We start from the raw sequence: 14,533 nt of genomic DNA, 5'->3' as shown, positions 1-14,533 counted from the left end.
GAGACGGGGTTTCACCATATTGGTCAGGCTGGTCTCAAACTCCTGACCTCAGGTGATCCACCCACCTCAGCCTCCCAAAGTGCTGGGATTACGGGCATGAGCCACGGCACTCTGCCCTAATTCATTCTTTAGTTGGGTAGATTTTTTCCAAGTTACCCAGGGTCTGAGGGGCACAGGCATATGTTCTCTAATTTCTTCTTGGCTATTCATAAGGATCATATATTAGTTTATAAAGTTAAAAAACAGATATACATATGAAGTTTCTCTCAGATGGAACTTGATATTTATTGATGTTTGCATCGATATACTTTCAGTTCAGGCTCACTTTCTTTGTTTTTTGGTTGTATCTTGGCATTGTTGGCCATTTCTCTTCTCTTGCACCCCTGTTTCTATAGTGGTGGATGTCCTCAATCCACTTCTGTGGTCCAGCATCTCTGTGATTCGATTCACCATGTGTGTGTGATTTTTCATGATTTGGGAATACACTCTTAATATGTATCCCTGACAACACCGCTTCTTTATTCTACTACATCTGTTCTGCAGCTTTCAAGTTTTTGCTGCTGCCATTCTTTTATGGAGTTGACAAAGTTTGGTTCTGCTTTCCAGCATGGGACAATGAAAATGTGGCATTCAGGGAGCATAACTGAGCAGTGGCCCCAGCTGTTACACCTGAATCCACCACCAGGTCTGCACGGAGGCCACATGTTTTAGCCTGTTTGGGTTGCTATAGCCAAGTACCATAGACAGGGTGGCTTATAAGCAACAGAAATGTATTTCTCAGAGTTCTACAGGCTGTAGGTCTAAGATCAGTATACCAGCATGGTCAGGCTCTGGTGAGGGCCCTCTTCTAGGTTGCAGACTGCCAGCTTCTCATTGTATCCTCAACATGGCAGAAAGAGGATGACAGAGCTTTCTGGGGTCTCTTTTCTAGAACACTAATTCATACATAACGGGCTCTATGTTCATGACTTAATTACTTCCAAAGGCCTCACATCCTTATACCATCACACTGGGAGTTGGGATTTCAACATATGAATTTTGGGGGAACACAAACATTCAGCTCATTGCACCATGCTTCCCACAGGCTGCCTCCTGCCAGTGTCTGGGTGCAGCAAGCCCATTCCCCCCAGTTGCGGGACTTCTCTGACTGACAGCTTCAGCTTGAGGACTACCCTTTGGCCTGGTCAAAACTTTCCTAGAGCTGTGCCGCTGTCTGAGTTCCTTCCTACCCAGACTCTCCTGCCTTTCCTCTCTCACAGGGTCAGACATGCATTGAGCTGTGACGGCACTCCTTGCCTTCTCCAGTTCTCTTATTTTCTGTCACCATCATTTTCTCCAATAAATCTTGTCTTTCTCCAATAAATCTCATGTCTAGTCCTGTCTTGGTGTCTGCTTCTGATAACATATCCAACATCATAGCATTTTTAAGCTTTGCTGCCATGATTACTTTTTTTTTTTTTTTTGTGACGGAATCTCACTCTGTCGCCCAGGCTGGAGTGCAGTGATGCGATCTCAGCTCACTGCAAGCTCCGCCTCCCAGGTTCACGCCATTCTCCTGCCTCAGCCTCCCGAGTAGCTGGGTCTACAGGCGCCCGCCATCACGCCCGGCTAATTTTTTGTATTTTTAGTAGAGACGGGGTTTCACCATGTTAGCCAGGATGGTCTCGATCTCCTGACCTCATGATCTGCCTGCCTTGGCCTCCCAAAGTGCTGGGATTACAGGCGTGAACCACTGTGCCTGGCCTTTTTTTTTTGAGATGGAGTTTGACTCTCGTTGCCCAGGCTGGAGTGCAATGGCACGATCTCGGCTCACTGCAACCTCTGCTACCACGCCTGGCTAATTTTTTGTATTTAGTAGAGACGGGGTTTCACCATGTTAGTCAGGCTGGTCTTGAATTCCTGACCTCAGGTGATCCACCTGCCTCAGCCTCCCAAAGTGCTGGGATTACAGGTATGCGTCACCATGCTTGGCACTTTTTGTGTCTTTTAAAAGTACAGTCAGTCCTCATCTTTTATGCATTCAGCTTTCTACAGCCTGTTGTTCTTTCTTACAGTAATGCTCCTAAACCAGTGTTTTTCAAAGTACAACACATTAATGGATCTTGAAATCAATTTAGTAAGTCTTGAAGAGAGTAGACTAGAACTTTAAAAATCAGAGTATGTCATAAAAAGTAAAAGTATGTATTGTTTTAGGAGACTTGTTTCAGTGTGTACTGGGGACTCTATTAAATATATTTCTTTCTGTGGGTTACAGTAAAAAATAAAAGCCACAATGAGATACTATTTCACATCAGTCAGAATGGCCATTATTAAAAAGTCAAAAAATAACAGATGCTGGCTAGGTTGCAGAGAAAAGGGAACCCTTATACGCTGTTGGTGGGAGTGTAACTTAGTTCAACCATTGTGGAAAGCAGTATGGTGATTCCTCAAAGAGCTAAAAGCAGAACTACCATTTGAACCAGCATTCCCATTACTGGGTATATACCCAGAGGAATGTGAAGCATTCTGCCATAAAGACACATGCATGCGAATGTTCACTGCAGCACTGTTCACAATAGCAAAGACATGGAAGCAACCTAAATGCCCAACAGTGACACACCGGATAAAGAAAAGGTGGTACGTTTACACCTTGGAATACTCTGCAGCTATAAAAAAGAATGAGATCGTGCCTTCTATAAGAACATGGATAGAGCTGGAGGCTATTATCCTTAGCAAACTAGCACAGGAGCAGAAAACGAAATACTGCATGTTCTCCTTTATTTATAAGTCAGAGCTAAATGATAAGAACTTATGAACACACAGTAAGAAGCAACAGACACTGGGGTCCACTTGAGGTGGGAATGGTAGGAGGAGGGAGAGGAGCAGAAAAGATAAGTATTGTCTACTGAGCTTAATACCTGAGCGATGTGATAATATGTACAACAAACCCCCGTGACTCGTCTTTATCTATTTAACAAGCCTTCACCTGTACCCCCAAACCTAAAATAAAAATTAAAAGAAAAAAGAAACCCAAAAGGACAAGAGCATATATAAACTAATGGAATTATTACATTTAATCTCTCTGATGAGTGAGGTATAGTAGTAGATTTAATATAGAGATCCTTAAAAGTTGGGGATGTTTCAGCATCAAAAATACCTTCCTGTGATCCCAAGACAGGAAGCTTTTACAGGTGTCTAGGGCTGTTGGTGGAGGTTCAGCTTGCTATAGACTTCATTGTTTAGAAAAAAGTAGTGTTTTCTCTTGACAAAGTTTTTAGGAAAAGCATTATGATAAAATTACAGTCATCTTTACAGTTTCCTACTCAATCATTTATAACATCACTATTAATATTGACACTAATTTCTTTTGTCTTTAAAGTGTCACTTCTAGTTAGAAAACTAGGATTCAAGGTTAAAAAACCTGCTCTTGGGCCGGGTGCGGTGGCTCACGCCTACAATCCCAGCACTTTGGGAGGCCGAGGTGAGCGGATCACGAGGTCAGGAGATTGAGACCATCCTGGCTAACATGGCAAAACCCCATCTCTACTAAAAATGCAAAAAGTTAGCCGGGCGTGGTGGCGGGCGCCTGTAGTCCCAGCTACTAGGGAAGCTGAGGCAGGAGAATGGCGTGAACTTGGGAGGCGCAGCTTGCAGTGAGCCGAGATCGCGCGCCACTGCACTCCAGCCTGGGTGACAGAGCGAGACTCCGTCTCAAAAAACAAACAAAAAAAACAAAAACATGCTCTTAAGAAATGATTTTGGCCTGGCACAGTGGCTCACGCCTGTAATCCCAGCACTTTGGGAGACTGAGGCAGGAAAATCACTTGAGCCCAGGAGTTCGAGACCAGCCCGGGCAACACAGTGAGACCCTCTCTCCAGAAAAAAATTTAAAAATTAGCTGGGCATGGTGGTGCATGCCTGTAGTTCCAGCCACCTGGGAGGCTGAGGTGGGAGAACTGCTTGAGCCAGGGAGGTTGAGGCTGCAATGTGTCATGATTGCGCTACTGCACTCCAACCTGGGTGACAGAACAACACCCTGCCTCAAAAAAAATTTTTTTTAAATTTCTCATACTTAATGTTTAATCTTTAAAAACACATATACATTGCAAACCAATGTTGGGATAAAAAGCAAACTATAAACAATTATACCATAATTAGAGAATTTATAATATTTTTTAGTTCTCGGCATAGAGCCTCCACTGAAGTAATTATACTTTTTCCAAGGCAATTTTTACACAAACCTTTAAAGGAACACATATGTTTGAAAGTAGATGATGGCCTCTGGTTAGTACTAGCTCATTTCCAGATGGTGCTGGTCATTTTCCCACTGTATGCGACATAACCCATGTTTCCTCTGCCTGCTGGATAGCAGTTTATAGAAGAATGAGCGCAGATCTCACCACCCACGTAACAAATTCCATACAGGTCAAACGCTGAACAAAGGCCATAAAAGACAGACTGGAACAGGTTTTTGCCATGATTCAGAAGTTTATATTGTTCTTTTCGTGGCTTTTATGTAGGAGAAGATGAGGACAATGTTTTTGCCAGTTATAAGTGATTAACTCATTTTAACATTTCACTTCTATCCAATTTCAGTAAGCTAATATTTTCATGTGTATTTTCTGACTTTTCTCTTTCATATATGTGTTACCGAAGTGAACTGGGGTCTGCTTGCCTGATGCAGTCAGGTGAAACATGGTTTGTAATATCAGGAGAAAGAAGGGCATTTATTTGCAGGTTGCCAAGCAAGTAGAATCAGGCATCTCTTGCTTAAGACCTGACCTCTCTGATGGCTTGTGAGCAAGGGTTTTTAAAGGCAGGAGTACATTTCAGGAAAGCAGAAGTTATAGGCAAAGTTGTAAATCAATACATAGAGGTTATATATTGGTTTGGACTAAAAAGGCAGGATATTTTGAAGCGGGGCTTTACAGGTCATAAGCAGATTCCAAGATTTTCTGATTTGGTTAAGGTAGAGCAGCTTTGTTTAAAAAACTTGGGGTCTGCAGAAAGATGTGTTAGGTCTGGCTCGTGTACATGACTTCTAGGCCTCTCAGGAAGAACTTTAGAACAATGAATGCAGTTAGAGTTCAGTCCTCAGTCTCCCCTTATCTGAGGTCTACATGCCGGTGGACCCATTTGGTGGGGGTCTGAGTTTCTGAAAAACAACGAAGGGACATATGTTAAAATGTTATTTTTACTTTATATAGGGAACCAAACATCTTGTGACTCTAACTTCCTTGGCCGTCTTTTAAGCTACTGTTATCTTCTTATAAAGTTGCTCATTTACTTCTCAGGGCTAGCTAGGTGCCTGGAATTTCCCTTACAGGAACTCAAGGCTTTCCTTTATTTCCATGTTTGGGGGTGGGGGTGGGGTGGCAGGTCCCTAAGTGTGGGGGGGGTCATCCCTGTTTTGTCTCATATGCACACTTAATAATGGACTACAACACATTATGCTGTGTATCTCTATGATTAAAGATTTTAGTAGAACCAGCAGTTTGGGTGCTGTTAATTTAGTGCTTTCATGTCTCTTGAGAAGTAGAAGGATGTGCCTTTAAATGTCTGAGGAACCCTGACATCCCAAAAGTTTTGGCAAAATTTTGATGAACATGTTCAGTAAAAGTTCTCTGTGTTTTCCAAGTTAGATATGAAAACCTCCTTGGTGGTAGGCACATGCTATAGTTAGATCTCTTTGGTGATGGCCAATGCTGGCTCCACCCCCACCTCTACGCTAGTATTTATACCTTCTTCCACTGTTCTCAGTGCAGCTGTCACTTGATGGGTGACCAGAGAGGCTAGCGGTGGGGCTGACGGGGGAAAAAGGGAGTCTTTTTGAAACTCGGGTGTATAAATTATCCCTAAGCCCTATTCCTCTACCCTTACCCCCAGTCACATGCACCAAAGCCTGTTTCCCCTCCCCTAAAATACATCTCTTTGACACTCTCTTGTTTAGAGCAGGCCTTGACCTTTTAAACCTGATTTCACCTACAGCAGCAGGGGGCAAGTGGGGGAGCAAAACCTTTTTTTCTCCCCAGCCCAGAACCCTGGGTCTAGACTTTGTTTCCCTTTAGGAATGACAAATCATAAAATATACTTTCCTCATTTTGATTTGGAGCCAAGAGTCTAAGGTAGCAAGAAGGAATGAGAAAGCATCATAACAGGCCACTAAAAATCTCTAGATTTACTACCAGGCTGGCTTTCTCCTCTTTCCTTGGGTTGTGTCCTCAAACATGGAATGCACGGTGTCTGTGCTGACCAGCATGGTGGCCACTTGCCACACGTGGCTGTTGAGCACTTTGAAATGTAGATAGTCCAAATTGAAACATACTATAAGTGAAAAATAAGCACTGTACGCAGAAGTCTAAATATGAATAAAACATCTCAATACTTTAGAAATATTGCTTCTATATTGAAATGATAATATTTTGGGGGATTTGGATAAAATATATTATTAAAATTAGCTTCACTTGTTTCTCTTCACTGTGGCTACTAGAAAATTTAAAATTACATTTATGGCTTGCATTATATGTCCACGGATTGTATTGTTTAAACCCCATTTCTATTTGCAGACGATTTTGGGAGGCTTAAATTTTGTTATTTTAATTTTTTAAAATTTAATTTATTTTTATTTTTTGTTTTTTTGAGATAGGGTCTCACTTTGTCACCCGGACTAGAGTGCAGTGGCACTATCTTGTCTCACTGCAGCCTCAACTTCCTGTTCTCAAACGATCCTCCCACCTGGCCCCATAAGTAGATGGGACTACAAGGCATGTGCCACCACTCCCAGCTATTTTTTTTTTTTTTTTGTATTTTTTGTAGAGATTGGGTTTTGCCATCTTGCCCAGGCTGGTCTTGAACTCCTGAGCTCAAGCGATCTGCCTGCCTTGGCCCCCCAAAGCGCTAGAATTACAGGTGTAAGCCACCACGCCAGGCCAATTTTGTTATTTTATAATCAATAAATTTTTAAATTTATAATCAATTTAAGTATATGTACTTAATATAAAAATTATAAAATACCAAAATAGACAGGAAAACGACTCAAAATATACCAGTCAGAAATAAATTTGTAGAGCTTTTAACTATGAAGTGCTCAAGTGTATTCATTGTATGCACCCATTTCCTGGACGCATTTCTATTTCATATGCAGGGCTAAATCAGAATGGCAAGAAGAAACCCACGACATTCTGTACTTAATTTTTGCAGTATGGGTTACATCAGTTTGCTTTGGGCATTAAGAGAGAAAGAGTTAGGCCGGGCACTGTGGCTCATGCCTGTAACCCCAGCACTTTAGGAGGCTGAGACAGGCGGATCACTTGAGGTCAGGAGTTTGAGACCAGCCATGACCAACATGGAGAAACCCCATCTCTACTAAAAATACAAAATTAGCCGGGCGTGGTGGCACGTCTGTAATCCAGCTACTCGGGAGGCTGAGGCAGGAGAATCGTTTGAACCTGGGAGGCGGAGGTTGCAGTGAGCTAAGATCGTGCCATTGCACTCCAGCCTGGACAACAAGAGTGAAACTCCATCTCAAAAAAAAAAAAAAAAAAAGAGAGAAAGAGTTCCAGTGTGTATGGCAACTTGAGGGAAAGTGGAAAGAGGTTCATGTTACCTCCTCTTTTTTTTTTTTTTTTTTTTTTGAGATGGAATCTTGCTCTGTCACCCAGGCTGGAGTGCAGTGACGTGATCTTGGCTCACTGCAACCTCCGCCTCCTGGGTTCAAGCAATTCTCCCTGACTCAGCCTCCTGAGTAGCTGGGATTACAAGCACCTGCCACCATGCCCGGCTAATTTTTGTATTTTTAGTAGAGATGGGGTTTCGCCACGTTGGCCAGGCTGGTCTCGAACTCCTGACCTCAGGTGATCTGCCTGCCTTAGCCTCCCAAAGTGCTGGGATTACAGGTGTGAGCCACTGCGCCCAGCCTTACCTTCTCTTCTAATGTCTAAAAAAAGAATCCAGAAAGAAAAGGAAAGAAAGTGTGTTTCCTGGGCAATCACTCTCATTTCAAAACCATGCTAAGATGGTGCTGGTTTGCCTTGTGCTGATGTGAGCTCTACTCTAGATCTCCCAGAATACAAGCTGACTTTATTCCCAAAACAGACTTTGGCTAGTTTTCTTGCTTCAGCTTGGCAGGTGTTCGTGGTCTCTGGTTTCAGCTAGCAGAAGATTTACAGTTGGTTACAGAAGAGGAGCTTTGAAATGGTGGAAATCTCACATCAGCACACCCCTCAGGTGGAGGCCTCAGGTGGCACAAAGAAGAAATGCCGAGGCTTGCTCCGAAAAGTTTCCGCTGAGCTCTGTGGTTCAATACGTTTATCTGCAAACTATTTTAAAGAAAAAAGCTTATTCTCCTCACAGTCCAGTTATGAGGACAGATGTGGGTATCTGACCGGCCTGAGTTTTAGTACAGGATCTGCCCCTAATTAGATGCATGTCTTTGGACTTAAGTCTCAACTTCAATTTCCTCAGTTGAGAAGTGGGAATAATAATGTTGACTATACCATAGGGATGTTATGAAGACCAGATATGATAATACATGTAAAGGGCTTAGCATGGTGCGGGATGTTATGAAGACTAGATATGATAATACATGTAAAGGGCTTAGCGTGGTACCTGGCACATAGTCCATACTTAGTCCATGTTCACTGTAATTGTTATTGCTGTAGTTCTTTATTGAAGACTTGCACATGAAGAAACCAATATATAATGAAGAGAGTCTGTAGGAGGGGAGGGGCAGGCCCCAGTAACCACCTCTTCGGCCTCATCCCCCAAATGGAGGGCTAGTTTGGGCCCATTCAGACCAGGAAGTCCCTGTGAGAAGGCCGAAGGTCCTGTGAGGTTTGGGTCATCTTTCCCAGACTGTGGGAGCTCAGGATGGTTCTGGAGAGCTTGGTACCAAGGCCAATCCTCAGAGTCACAGTTCCTCCAAGGAAGTCCCCAACAAAAGCAGAAGCAGGCTGGGGACCTTGGCTCACACCTGTCATCCCAGCACTTTGGGAGGGTGAGGTGGGCGGATCACTTGAGCTCAGGAGTTCGAGACCAGCCTGGCCAACATGGTGAAACTCCATCTCTACAAAAAATACAAAAATTAGCTGGTCATGGTGGCGTGTGCCTGAAGTCCCAGCTACTTGGGAGGCTGAGGTGGGAGGATCACCTAAGCCTGGGGAGGTCAGGGCTGCAGTGAGCCATGATCATGCTACTGTGCTCCAGCCTGGGTGACAGAGTGAGACCCTGCCTCAAAAAAAAAAAAAAAAAAATTAGCCAGTGTGGTGGTGTATAGTTGCGGCCCCAGCTTCTCGTGAGGCTGAGGTGGGTACCAGGCTCTCCAGAACCATCCTGAACTCCCACAGTCTGGTGGGAGGATTGCTTGAGCCCGGAAGGTTGAGGCTGTAGTGAGCTATGATCACACTACTGCACTCCAGCTCTGTCTTAAAAAAGAAGCAAAACCAGGATCAGCCTTGAAGTGTCCAGGGTCTGGCCTTGGCCGCTGTGACTGATCAAGTGACTGCAGGTGCATAGCCCCCTCAGTCAACTCTCAAGGGCTCCCCAGACCAGACCTGGTTTCCTAAGGCTGGGAGTCAGAATCAGAATTGTTAGGAGGGGAGGCTGTGTTCACTAATTGTGCCCATGCCAGTATAGTATTCTTTTTTTTTTCTTTTTGAGATGGAGTCTTGCTCTGTTGCCTAGGCTGGAGTGCAGTGGCACAATCTCGGCTTACTGCAACTTCTGCCTCCCGGGTTCAAGCAATTCTCCTGCCCCAGCCTCCCGAGTAGCTGGGATTAGAGGCGCCCGCCACCACACCCAACTAATTTTTGTATTTTTAGTAGAGACAAGGCGTCACCATGTTGGCCAGGCTGGTCTGAAACTCCTGGCTGCAAGTGATCGGCGCACCTCGGCCTCCCAAAGTGCTGAGATTATAGGCGTGAGCCACTGCGCCTGGCCAAGTATAGTATTCTTAACATTGAATTTGTGTTGCAAGGACTCCTGGGAAGAGAGAAGACTCAGGTTTGCCCATGCCCATCAGAAGGAGGAGCACAGTGCTGTTCTCAGTCTATTGGTTGTTTTGGCATAGATCTTTGTGGATTTTGTTTCTGTTTCTTTTTGTACCCAATAGCCATAACTATTGTTTGCTAATTCTTTTCCTTTTCTTTATTGCAGACTTACCTTCTAGTTCTCTGCTTCCTCTTTACCACCTTTCCACTCTCCTTACCTCCCCAACACTCAAATTACCAGAAGCCTTTGGAAGAATACATTTCCTCACTGGTTTGTTTACCCCAAATTTATATTGATTAACTTTTTACCATTCTAGGAGTTTTGATCTGGGTAACGTAGGAAGTTGAAGAAGAAAGTATTGAGACTCTTTATCAATGCCTTTTGATAGCATTTGTGTAGCTGAAAATAATCTTGGGGCCAAGATAATGACCTAACTTTAGAGAAAGATAAGGACTAGGTCCCTGAAAGATTGAACTTCCCTCTCAACCTATAGTTGTGACTTGTTATATTACAGGGAGAAAATATCAGATACACAGAAAGACTGGAAGTTCTTTGAGGTGAGTCACTTATGTTTTGGTGCTTTTTGATATGAAACAATGTATACCAACAACCAATGGCCATTTGTCAGGCACTTATTTTTAGCGAATATCCTTTCTAAAAAACGGTGCTAACAAGCTATATGCTGTACCTTAAATTGTTGGTCTGATTTTCCTCATGCAAAAGTGAGTATGTGTATAATTTTTCATTGTTTCAGGAATATTGGGCAATTGGGTCATCTGGGTTTGTGTCTGCTTAGCTGTGTTATACAGACAGGTGGGAGTTTTCCATTTCACAGCTAAGGATTGTGATTCTTGTCTATTTTTTGTTGTAGTCCTTTTACACTTTCTGTACATATGTGGCTTGGATTGTCTTCCGACGTCAACACTTGACAGAGATTGAAGAAGAAGTAGGGAGACTCTTTCGTACCAATATGTTCAACATTCCTCGCAGGAGGCGTGAAGATGAGGAATCAGGAGGGGAAAAGAAACGCATGACTTTTGTTCAGTTCAGGTATGACCTTTTGACTTTCCTATGCTCAGGGATATTTTTTTTCTTCCTTTCCTTTCTTTTCTTTTTTCTCCTTTTTTTTTTTTTTTTTTTTTTTTTGAGACAGAGTCTTGCTCTGTTGCTGAGGCTGGAGTACAGTGGCACGAGCTTGGCTCACTGCAACGTCCAACTCCTGGGTTCAAGCAATTCTCCTGTCTCAGCCTACCAAGTAGCTGGGATTACAGACATGGAGTGGCCACCACGCCTGGCTAATCTTTTGTATTTTTAGTAGAGACGGAATTTCACCATGTTGGTCAAGCTGGTCTCGAACTCCTAACCTCAGGTGATTCACACGCCTCAGCCTCCCAAAGTGCTAGGATTACAGGCGTGAGCCACCGCGCCTGGCCTCCTCTTTTTTTTTTCAGACAGGATCTCATTCCGTCACCCAGGCTGAAAGGCAGTGGCATGATCACAGCTCACTGCAGCCTCAACCTCCCAGGCTCAAGTGATCCTTCTGTAGCTGGGACTGCAGGCATGCTGTCTCGCCTGGCTACTTTTTAAAATTTTTTGTAGAGACAGGGGTCTTGCTATGTTGCCCAGGCTGGTCTTGAACTCTTGGGCTCAAGTGATCCTCCCGCCTTGATCTCCTAAAGGGTTGGGATTACAGGCATGAGCCACTGCATCTGGCCTCAAGAACATTTCTAGAAAACAGGATGATATGACCTAAATGTCACCTTCCTCCCCGACAGGAGAATGATGGCAAAACGCCCAGCAATTAAAAAAGCTATCAACATGCGTTCTCCAGTCATGTCTACTCTGCTGCCATCTCTCAGAGAAAAAGCTCAAAACGTCTTTGAGAAAAAGTATCATCAAGTAGACGTCAGATTCCCAGCCAAGAAGCAAAAGCATGTGGGAACTCTGGACTCTGTGCCCATGCCAGTGTAAGTGGCTTGGCAAGAGAAGCATGAGTGCCTTGAGGTGGCATCCCAGATGGGGCTGGAAGGGGCAGGGGCCCAGGCACCAAGCCTCTGCCAGGGAATCGAGCCATGATGACAGCCCCCATTTTCTTACTTCTGCCCTGCTCCCCTCCTAGTTTCCTTTCTAGATAATCTTGAGGTACACCCATCTAGACCAGAAAAACAATTGCTAGAAAGTGGTGCTAGACTCCAAATAGTTCTAGTTTGGAGGAATGAGTAACTGATTTTTTTTTTTTTTTTGAGACGGAGTCCCTCTCTTGTTGCCCATGCTGGAGTGCAATGGCACAACCTCGGCTCACTTCAACCTCTGCCTCCCGAGTTCAAGTGATTCTCCTGCCTCACCCTCCTGAGTAGCTGGGATTATAGGCCTGAGCCACCACACCCGGCTAGTTTTGTATTTTTAGTAGAGACGGGGTTTCTCCGTGTTGGTCAGGCTGGTCTCGAACTCCCGACCTCAGGTGATCTGCCTGCCTCAGCCGCCCAAAGTGCTGGGATTACAGGCGTGAGCCACCGTGCCCAGCCTGTAACTGAATTTTTTTAAGGCTGAGGTTTTTCTATTAGTAGAATCACTTTTGAGAAATGTGGGAAGTGCTAGTACAAAATCTTGCTAAGGATTTACTTTTGGACTCATATATAAGACTACAGTGGTAGTTCATGGAAACGGAAAGTTTTTAAAACGAGGGAGAGAGTATATCTTAGCTTTAGTGTACATACACACACACATACATACACACAACCACAATCACAGTCGCAACCCTGCACGTCAGTCTTTGGCCTCACCACTTCAGCTACCCCAATAATTCTTTTAACAGAGTTGGCATCTTGGGGGAGCCTCGATGTCTATTCAACCCGCATACGCTTCATCCCCTTGATCCAGAAGAAAACACAAAATCATTTGGGAGACATCCTTCCTTGATGGAAAAAAATAACATGAGGATTCAGGATACACTGGACTTGGTCATGAAAACACTGTCCTCTCAAACATCATGCCCTAAGTAACCTGGTACATTCCATATCTCAAGTAAACTACTTTGACTTTATAGAAGATGGTTATTCGTTATTATTATTAAGCTTTTAAAATTTTTCAAATTATCCGGTTAAAAGTTGAACAGCAGACAAAGAATTCCTGAAAGCTCTTGAAAAGCTCATTTTCCTATTTTTAGTAGTTTGCTTTATTTATTTATTTGAGCTCTATGTGACTACTAAGAGTAATGTATTAGAACATTTAGTCAGTGTTCTAGCGTACTAGTGAAGAAACATTCTGTTTACTCATTTCTCAAATTTTTTTTTATTTGGAGACACAGTCTTACTCTGTAGCCCAGGCTGGAGAGCAGTGATGTGATCTTGGCTCACTACAACCTCCACCTTGGTCAAGTGATTCTCCTGCTTTAGCCTGAGTAGCTGTGATTACAGGCGTGCGCCACCATGCCCGGCTAATTTTTTTGTATTTTTAGTAGAGATGGGGTTTCACCATGTTGGCCAGGCTGGTCTCCAACTCCCGACCTCAAATGTTCCGCCTACCTCAGCCTCCCAAAGTGCTGGGGTTACAGGCGTGAGCCACTGCACCCAGCCTTGTTTATTCATTTCTAAGTTCATTTTTGCCTTATTAGATGTCTTCTTTGGTACATGTGAAAACAGAACTTCATAATCAAAAAGGCAAATTAAGACTTTTTAACTTTAATCTCTTTCTATGACTATATTATTATTGTTATTACTGGCATTGGGATATAAAGTAGATCAGATTCATTTAGAAGCCTTTTAACATTCATTCTTTCATTTATTCGTTTAACAACAAATATATATTAAGCCCCTATTCCATCCAGAGCCGTGTACTAGGTTATGTAGAAAAAAAGATGAAGACAAAGACAATATCCTCCAGGTCTGTGTAGCAGAGAAGATAAATAAAATACATCATCACTATATAATATTAAATATGTTATTGGCCACAGAAGCGATAAACACACAAAGTGCCTTAAGAGGACAGAGCCATGGAGCAGTCAGTTCTGAGGGCAGCAGGAGAGTTCTGATTTGAACTTAGCTTTGGAGGGATTCAGTGGTACTGAAAGGGAACTTGCAGTCAGCGGAAGAGCGCTTGCAAAGGCACAGAGATGGGAAAGTGGACCCTGTGACTGCGGAATGCCAAGAGCATGGTGTCTGCAGCAGGCAGCCAGAGAAGGGCAGGCCTGAAAGGTCAGCTGAGTCCTGGACATCCAGCTAAGGAGTGAGTTGGATATTATCTGATAGGCAGTGAAGATAAAGAATCGCTAATAAAACCAATTCACTAGCTGGAATACAGAGCTGTTAATTATATAATATTATCATTTTAAAAGTCCTGTAAGGGTATAGAGTTTAGTCACCTAAAACAACTGGACTAAATTTGCCAGGCCACAGGTTTATCCTCAGACTTCAACATCCTCCTTTTGGCATTCAGCTTCATAGAAAAACTGGACACCTTTCCCAGATTCAATATCCAGGGCCGGGGAACATCAATTCCAGCCTATTGATATTGGGGCAGCTTTTTAAACACGCACTCTGTCTTCACCTTTTCATCCTTTATTACCCAC

At 43.5% G+C, this 14,533-nt stretch overlaps 1 protein-coding gene across 3 annotated transcripts in view; it reads left to right on the top strand.

Moving 5' to 3' along the window:
• The window catches only part of PPP1R36 (protein phosphatase 1 regulatory subunit 36), a 37,520-nt gene extending 24,440 nt beyond the window's left edge, over positions 1 to 13,080 (top strand). For all 3 annotated transcript variants that reach the window (XM_063644531.1, XM_055289109.2, XM_063644530.1), the window contains 4 exons: positions 10,481 to 10,523; positions 10,838 to 11,016; positions 11,742 to 11,933; positions 12,782 to 13,080. In XM_063644531.1, coding sequence (XP_063500601.1) covers positions 10,481 to 10,523; positions 10,838 to 11,016; positions 11,742 to 11,933; positions 12,782 to 12,968 — 601 coding nt within the window. In that variant the 3' untranslated portion in view covers positions 12,969 to 13,080. The remainder of the gene's footprint in view (positions 1 to 10,480; positions 10,524 to 10,837; positions 11,017 to 11,741; positions 11,934 to 12,781) is intronic.
• The last annotated feature ends 1,453 nt before the right edge of the window (positions 13,081 to 14,533 follow it).

This window comes from Symphalangus syndactylus, chromosome 8 (genome assembly GCF_028878055.3).
Source record: "Symphalangus syndactylus isolate Jambi chromosome 8, NHGRI_mSymSyn1-v2.1_pri, whole genome shotgun sequence".
Classification (NCBI taxonomy): domain Eukaryota; kingdom Metazoa; phylum Chordata; class Mammalia; order Primates; family Hylobatidae; genus Symphalangus; species Symphalangus syndactylus.
Note: the sequence above shows the minus strand (reverse complement) of the source record. Positions and strands in the feature narration are given on the sequence as shown.